At 37.4% G+C, this 9,272-nt stretch overlaps 1 protein-coding gene across 1 annotated transcript in view; it reads right to left on the bottom strand.

The window, feature by feature from the left end:
• Positions 1–7,199: 7,199 nt before the first annotated feature.
• The window catches only part of LOC102473020 (olfactory receptor 4C5), a 4,836-nt gene continuing 2,763 nt past the window's right edge, over positions 7,200–9,272 (bottom strand). Inside the window, exon 2 of the mRNA XM_006170876.2 lies at positions 7,200–8,129. Within this exon, the coding sequence (XP_006170938.2) occupies positions 7,200–8,129 (930 nt within the window). The remainder of the gene's footprint in view (positions 8,130–9,272) is intronic.

Genomic DNA, 9,272 nt, shown 5'->3' on the forward strand with positions numbered 1-9,272 from the left:
TTCCCATTCTGAGGGCTGTTGATTCACACTAATTACTGTGTCTTTTGCCATGCAGAAACTTCTTAGTCTGATGTAATCCCACTTGTCTATTTTGAGGATTATCGACTGTGCTTTGGGGGTCTTATTTAAGAAGTCTTTGCCTACTCCAATTTCTCCCAGAGTTTCTCCAGTGTTTATAGTAGCAGTTTTATAGTTTGAGGTCTTAAGTTGAGATCTTTGATCCACTTTGAGTTGATATTTGTCAAAGGTGAGAGGTAGGGGTTCAGATTCATTTTTCTGCAGGTGGAAATCCTGTTTTCCAGCACCATTTGCTGAAGAGATTTTCCTTTTCCCACTGGATTGATGGGTACCCCTTGTCAAAAATCAGTTGACTGTATGTTTGGGGATTTATTTCTGGGGACTCTATTCTGTTCCATTGGTTCACGTGTCTGTTTCTGTGCCAGTACCATGCTGTTTTGATTACCACAGCTTTGTAGTGTGTTTTTGGGTTTGGCAGTGAGATCCTGCCCACTCCACTCTTCTTGTGCAGGATTGCTTTGGCAATATGGGGTCTTGTGTGATTCCAGACAAATTTTTTTTGTTAGTAATTCTTTTTTTTTTTTTTTTGGAGAGATTTTTTTTTTTGCTATAGGGCGTGTGCACTCCCCAGAAAAACAGAGAGAGACAGAGAGACAGAAAGCGAGAACCCCCTTCCCCCCTCCGGGGGATGACCACGCCACAATCCCTTCTCCTCCATTCTCCTCTCGGGATCTTGGGCACACACGCACACATGCACATGCGCCCAGCGTGAGTTTAAGCCACTGGGTCTGGGACTCAAACCATGGTCAGTTACATAGGAGTCCAGTGACATAGTTATTACGCTAACTGCTGGTCCCTCCAGCCAGAGATTTTAAACATGAAGTCTCAAAACAGTAATGAGTGTTCTAAGGCAGAAGCGGTAATGAGTTTTGTGAGGCACAGTGGGAAGGCTGTATGAATTTAAATAAAACTTCTCCTGTCGGAAGTTCTAAATAAGCATAATGCATTTTTGTGTCATTTTTCAATTAATTTTTATAGCTTCTCATAGTTTTCCTTGTGGAGGTCTTTAACTTCTTTGTTTAGATTTATTTCTAAGTATCTTATACTTTTTGTGGCTAAAATTTCCATGGTAAATGGAATTAATTTTTTTCAGTTCTATGTCAGTCTGCCTGTTGTTTGTATATAGAAATACTATAGAGTAGTGTATGCTGATTTTTGTATCATGCAACTTTACTGTACTCATGTGTTACTTCCAGGAATGTTTTCATGGAAACCATTGGGTCTTCTATGTATACAATCATGTCATCTGTAAGTAGAGTTTAACCTCTTCTTTTCCTATTTGAATTCCTTTTATTTTGTTCTAATTTTTTATTGCATTGGTGAGGACTTTCAGTACTATATTGAAAAGGAGTGGAAAAAGCGGGCATCCTTTCTTGTACCAGTTTTTAGTGGAAAAGCTTTCAGCTTTTCTCCATTCAGGATGATGTTCATTGTGGGTTTTTCATAGATAGATTTTATTGTGTTGAGAAATGACCCTCCTATGCTGATATTGCTGAGAGTCTTGATCATGAAGGGATGTTTTATCTTATCAAAAGCTTTTTCTGCATCAATTGATATGATAGTATAATTTTTATCTTTCTTTCTATTAATATGGTGTATTACATTTATGGTTTTGCATATGTTGTACCAACCCTGCATTCCTGGAATAAATCCTATCTGATTGTGATGTATAATCCTTTTTATAAGGTGTTTTCTATGATATACTAGTGTCTTGTTGAGAATCTCTGTGTCTATATTTATCAGACATATTGGTCTAAATTTTCCTTCCTTGTCCTGTCCTTATCTGTTTTAAGAATAAGGATGATAGAGGCTTCATAGAACAAATTAGGGAGAGATTCAATTTTGGATCTTTAGAAATAACTTGAGCAGAATGAATGTTAACTCTTCTTTGAAAATTTTGTAGAATTCAGAGGTGAAGCCATCAGGACCAGGGCTTTTCTTTGTTTGGACATTATATATTACTGATTCAATCTCCTGGCTTATTACGGGCCTATTCAGACTTTCTACATCTTTATGGCTCAATCTTGGTAGATTATGTGTCCAGGAATTTGTCCATCTCTGCCAGTCTGTGTCTCTTGATTGAAGAATTTAATCCATTAACATTTGACGATATTATCGATATTTCTGAACTTGTTAATATCATTAAGTTAGCCATTTTCTTGGTTGTTTATGTTCTCTTATTTCTGTCTGTCAGATTTTAGTTTTTCTGGTGTAACATTCCTTCCACAACTTCTTGACAAGCTGGCCTGGAGTTCGTAAATTCTTTTATGTTTTGTTTATCTAAGAATATTTTTATTTTTTCTTCCCATATGAAGGATAATCGTGCTGGGTATAGCAGTCTTGATTGTGATTGTTTTTTACCTAACTCTTTGAATATACTTCCCCATTATTTCCTTGCCTGTATTGTTTCTGATGAGAGGTCTGATGTTACCCTGATGGGATAGCTTTCGTAAGTAACTTGATGTTTTTCTCTTGCCAATTTTTGTATCTTATCTTTGTGGTTTTTGTCCATCTGGCTATGATGTGTCTCAGAGAAGATCTTGGTTGATACTATTTAGGTTCCTTTGCATTTCTTGGGTCCTGATATTTGAATGCCTTTCAAGGTTTGAAGTTTTCTTCCAGGTAGGCATGGAATAGAGTATCAATACTCTTATTGTTTTCTTCACCTTCTGGGATACCAGTTATCTGGATGTTTGTGTACTTAATGGTATATAGTATTTCTCATGTCTTATCCTCATTTTCCTTGGTTATTTTCTGTCTTTTTGACAATTTTTTCTAGGTCAGAAGTTTTGTCTTCTACATCCATGATGTGATCTTCCTCCTGATCTAATCTGCTTTTAATACTTTCAAGGGAGGTTTTGATTTCCTATATTATAGTCTTCATCCCTTACAATTACATTTGATTCTTTTTTATGGTATCTATTCCTTCTTTCAAATCATGAAAAAACTTCCTCATCTCCTGGAGTTTGTTGTTGTCTCTTTTCTCTTGCATTTTATTTAGTTTTGTCACTATGAATATTCTGAATTGTTTATCTGACATTTCATGAGTTCCATGCTATTAACTGTGGATGATGAGAAATTGATGTTTTCACTTGGGGGAGAGATATTTTCTTGGTTTCTCATATTTATCAACCTTTTGCAATGGTTTCTATTCATCAGATGAGTTAAATATTTCTTTGTAAATTCTGCAAGTCAATTCTGAGTGGTCAAAGGTGAGTAGGAGGTGATCAGCAGTCTCTGTGCTGCTCTACTTCCTTGATGCTCACCCAGCAACCTACACTGTTGTCTTTGTAATTGGATTATTTCAAAGTTATCCCAGTTTCTAGAGAACAGGTGCACATGAAGCTGAACTGCTGACATTCAGTTGAGGACGAGAGAAGAGGTCACGTGGTATATGTTTCATGAAATGCTGAAGTCTGAGAATTCAGAGGCATATGGTAGGGGATGAGACATGGTCTCTCTGCAGCTAAGTGTCGAGGCTGCTCAGTACAGCCACAACTGTTGCTGGGGCAGATATCCTAATGGCATGGAGAGCAGGGAAATATGGGCTTCTCCAAGTTCCTGTTAACACACCTGAGAGTTCAAAGGCATTTAGGAGAGGGGATGATCCTCTCCACAGGACAACTTCTCAGGGACAAACCTTACTCACCATGAAGCAAGGCCATTGCTGGGTTAGATGTCCTGATGGCATAAGGAGCGGGAAAAGATGGGCTTTTTAAAACCCAATTTATACACTTGAAAGTTTAAAGAGATGTGGTAGGTAGGGGATGAGCCATACTCTGCAGCACAATCTCCCAGTGAGAAGCTGTTCACCATGCAGCAAGGCGGTCACTGGGGGAGATTACACTGTTTGTTTTAGTGACTATCTTCCATTGTATTGCCTTTGCTCTTTTTCAAAGATCAGCTGACTGATTTACATGGGCCTATTTATGGAAATTTTGTAACATTTATCTATTCTTTTGTCAATATCACACTGCTTTTTTTGAGAGTTTTTTGCTATAGGGCGTGTGCGCTTGCCAGGAAGACAGAGAGAGACAGAGAGACAGAAAGCGAGAAATCACACTCCCCACCCCCTCCAGTGGGGATGGCCATGCTGCAATCCCTTCTCCTCCATTCTCCTCTCAGGATCTTGGGCATGCACATTTAATGCGCCCAGTGTGAGTTCAAGCCGCCAGGTCCAGGACTTGAACTGCAGTCAGTTACATGTGAGTCCAGTGACATAGCCATTATGCTAACTGCTGTTCCCAATATCACACTACTTTGACTATTTTATTTTACTGGAAGTTTTAAAAGCAGGTAGCGTCAGTCTCTCAACTTTGTTTTTCAATAATGCATTGGGTATTCTGAGCCTTTGCCTCTCACTTACACTTTACAAAAGTTTGTCAATATTAACAAAATAAATTTCTGGGATTTTGATTGGAATTACATTGAATAGTAGATTAGGTTGGGAAGAATTGACATCTTGATGAAACCAAGTTTTCCCATCCATGAACATGGAATATCTTCTCATTTATTTAGTTCTCTTTGATATCGTACATCAGAGTTTTGTAGTTTTCCAAATATAGATCTTGTTTATATTTTATTAGAGTTATGTTTATATATTTCAGTCTTTTTGGTTGCCAATGTAAATTGTATTGTTTTTAACTTTGAACTTTATTGGTTCCTTTGTGCTATATAAAGGAGCAGGTGACCAAACTATTTTTTAATAAGATTCATTTCAGTTTAATTGGTGAATTAAAAAATTGCATATATTTAGGGTGCACAACATAGTATTGTGATATACATATACATTATTTAATGATTAAGTCAAGCTAATCAATGTATTCTTCTCCTCACTAGTTACCATTTTTTGTAGTAAAATAGTTTTGTTTTTAATATTTTTAAAGTATATATTAAATTATTATTAACTGTAATAATTATGCTATACAATAGATTTCCAGAGCCTGTTCTTTCTGTCTAATTAAAATTTTGTTCTTTGACCACATCTCCCCATTTCTCTTTTCCTTCTCCTCTCCCAGAATTTTGTACTATCTGATTCTTTAAATTAAAAATTTTCAATGCCTTTTTACAATATCCAAATGCTCTGGTTAGAATTATAGTACCATCTTTAACCATTGACTGTGAGTTAGCTTTTGGCTTGTAATATATAACCTTTATTATGGCGATGTACATTACATATATACCTAAGTTGTTAAGAGTTTTTGTTATGAATTGATGTTGAATTATTGAGTTGAATGTTGTCAAATTACTTTTCTACATCTGTTGAGATGATCATATGATTTTTATTCTCTAGTTTGTCAGTTTGGTTTATCACATTTGTTGATATACACATTGAACCATCCTTGCCCAATCGAAGGAAATTTTCCAATGAAAATGCACAATGGCCAAATAGAGAACAGAAAAAACCCCAACAATATTATTTCCACAGAGACTCACTTTATTCTTTAGTAAACACATTGACTAGAACTGAAGAAATGGAAAAGATATTCCATGCAAATGGTAATCAAAAGAAAACAGGGGTACTTATATCAGATGATAAGGACTTTGAATCCAAATCTATTATAAGAAACAAAGTTAATTGGTGATGATAAGAGAGGTAGTTTATCAAGAGGATATACAAATTACAATTATATATGCACCCAATTTTGGAAGCCTGAAATATATTAAACAAAGGTGGTATAATGGTTAAGGCACTGGACTTCCAAATGACTGACTGTGGTTCTAGTCCCAGACCCAGAGACTTGAAACTCATGCCAGTTGCATGTGTGTGCACGCCCAAAATCTCAAGAAGAGAATGGAGAAGGAATTGTAGCATAGTCATTACCCTGGAGGATGATTTCTCACTTTTCCTTTCTCTGTGTCTCTCTAATGGGCACACATGCCTCATGGCAAAAATCTAAAAACAAAACAAACAAAAAAACTAAATGGAGATGCAATAATAGGAAAATATTTAATACCTTTATTTTTTAAAATTTTTGCCAGAAGGTGCATCTGTTTTCTGGATATCTATCTATCGTTCAATCATCTATCTATCTATCTATCTATCTATCTATCTAGTATATGTATGTGTGTGTATATCTATCTATAGACAGATCTCTCTCTCTCTCTCTCTCTAAATATATATATATATATGTAATCTCTAGAGAGAGGGCGAGCAAGAGAGTGAGAGAGAGCGAGAGAAACCTTAGCCAGCCTTGATCATGAGTATGTAGTGACATGATTGGCAATTAGGGAAACCTAGCCTGTTAGGCTTGGTGTATTTTGTGTCCTAAGTCATTTATTTCAAGAGATCCTTTTTTTCTATTTTTTTTTTTTTGCCTTAGGATGTGTGTACTCACTTGAGAGAGAGATAGAGGAACAGAGACAGTGAGAGGGAAAGTGAGAAATTACACTCTAGGGGGATGGCCATGCTGCAATCCCTTGACCTTTGCTCTCCCTGGATCTTGGGCATGCACAAATACACACACACACACACACACACACACACACGCACGGCGTGATTTTGAAGCCACCAAGTAGGTCTGGGACTCGAAATGCAGTCAGCCACGTGGGAGGTGCTTTCTCACTTTCTCTCTTTCTCTTGCTATTTCTCATGGAAGAAATAAATAAACAGAGGGAGAGATAAATGGAAAGGTCTTAAATAAGCAACCTAATTTCACATCTCAAGGAACTAGAAAAAGAACAAATTAAGCCCAAAGTTAGCAGGGGAAGGAAATAGCAAATATAAGAGCAGAAATAAATACAGAGCAGAAATAAATGAAATATAGACTAGAAAAACAATAGAAAAGATCAGCAAAACTAGGACTTAGTTTTTGGAAAAGCTAAACAAGATTGACAAACCTTCAGATAAGCCTACAAAAATAAAAAGAAGAGCGATTTTAGTTTGTTTATTTGATATCTTTTTTTTTACTTGTTCATTAACTTTTAAATGCCAAGTAGTTTCTAATTGAGAGACTTCAGATGTAATTTAATCAAATATTGGTCTTTTATGAAAGAGAAACTATTAAAGCTTCCAGAAAACAAAGGGAACAAAATATAGTTAAGCTCACATATTTTGACTTCAAGATCATTATCTTTCCATGAGTCATACTGGTTAAAATATGAATTTTGTTTTTTCTTCTCTATTCACACAGATTGTTACCCAAGATTATTCTTTGACTCCAGAGTTTCCTCATGGCATATTTCACCTCTGAATTTCTAAGTGTGTAGATTAAAGGGTTTAACATGGGTGTTACCATAGTATAAAACACAGCCACTGCTTTATCAATGGGGAAGGTGATCATGGGACGAAGGTAAACAAATATACAGGGTACAAAGAATAGGATGACCACAGTAATATGGGAGATGCAGGTGGAGAGAGCCTTCCACTGTTCTTCAGTGCTGTGAGTCTTTAGGGAACAAAGGATGAGGATATAGGAGATGATAAGAATAGAAAAAATGAGCATACACATTAGTCCACTATTGGCAGCTACAAAGAGTCCAAAGATGTGTGTGTCTGTGCAGGAGAGTTTTAGCAGAGGAAATAAATCACAGATGAAATGGTCAATGACATTTGGGCCACAGAAGGGTAACCATATTATAAAAAGAATTTGAATTAGAGCATGAAGAAATCCCCCTGCCCAGGCTATGGCCATCAGGAGGCCACATACCCGCCTGTTCATTATAACTATGTAGTGTAGGGGCTTGCAGATGGCCACGTAGCGGTCATAGGCCATCACTGTGAGTAGTATGATCTCTACTCCTCCAAAGAAATGTTCTGCAAAGAGCTGAGTCATGCACCCACTGAAGGAGATAGTTTTCTTTTTAGAGAGTAAGTCTAATATCATTTTGGGGGCCATGGTAGAAGAGCAGCAGCCATCTATGAAGGACAAGAAAGATAGAAAAAAATACATGGGGGAGCTCAGGGTTGGGCTGGTTGTTATTGTCACCACAATGAGCAGGTTGCCTACCAGGGTGAGAAAGTAGATGACTGTAAACACAGCAAACAAGAGTTTCTGTACATCTGGGTTTTGCGTGAGTCCAAGCAAGATGAATTCTGTCACGTTCACTTGCTCTGCGAATCCACTTAACATCTGCATAATTGATTTATCTGTGAATAACAAGGGTTATAATTGTGGCAAATAAATGTTGACTGAGGAAATTTCTGTCAGGATGGTTTTCTAATAAAAGCACCAATACATAAATCTCTTCTTGCACAAACATACACACACACAGGCGCACACACACGGCACATTCAGTCATATACACAAGTGTGGTTTTATGATGTTGACAAGTGGAACATCTCTCTTATGATTCTATGTGATGGCTAATCTCCCAATCATTGCCATAGCATTTTTTTTTCCAGAAGAAAAGAAAAAGGAATAAAAAGAGAATTGGGTCTCTGGTGGAACAGATGGTGGGGCACTGCTGTGTGAAACTGAGGCTATGTGGGAGCCTGGCTTCAGATTCTGGGATGACCTGAACATGCCAGGCATGACTGCTGTGCCTGTAATCCTGGCTAAATGTGGGGGTTGGGGGATCATGCACGGTAGTATGGTTTTGAGGGCAGCTGTATCTCTGTCTCAATTTCTCTCTCTCTGTCTCTTCCTCAAAAATTAAAAAAGAGAGAGGAGAAAGAGAGAGATAGAAAAAGAACCAAAAGGAGAGTCAGAGGTTTAAATTCATGTCTCTTCTTGCTGATAGGTTCTGCAGAAAAGAGATTTTTGTTCTCATTATCATTATTTTTAACTCATTCCAGGGTAAATCTAAGATATCAGGTGAACTAAATAAAATTAGGGATGATGTCATTACATTTTAGAATCAACTGAACTGAATGGATGTTTGATGCTTCAATGAGATATACTTTGGCAGTTAAATTTGTAAGCTTAAGCTACATCTAAACAGAATTGCCAAAGAAAATAAACACCTATGGTTTAAGCATATTCCAAAGAGGGATTAAAACAGACAACATGGGACCAGCAGTTAGTGTAATGGCTATGTCGCTGGACTCCCATGTAGTTGACCACGGTTCGTGTCCTGGACCCAGTGGCTTAAAACTCACGCCAGGTGCATGTGCATGCATGTCCAAGATCCTAAGAGGAGAATGGAGGAGAAGGGATTGCGGCATGGCCATCCCCCCTGGGGGGTGATTTCTTGCTTTCTGTCTCTCTGTCTCTCTCTGTCTGGCGAGCGCATGTGCCCTATAGTAAACCCCC

This window comes from Tupaia chinensis, unplaced genomic scaffold (genome assembly GCF_000334495.1).
Source record: "Tupaia chinensis unplaced genomic scaffold, TupChi_1.0 Scaffold149104_1, whole genome shotgun sequence".
NCBI lineage: Eukaryota > Metazoa > Chordata > Mammalia > Scandentia > Tupaiidae > Tupaia > Tupaia belangeri.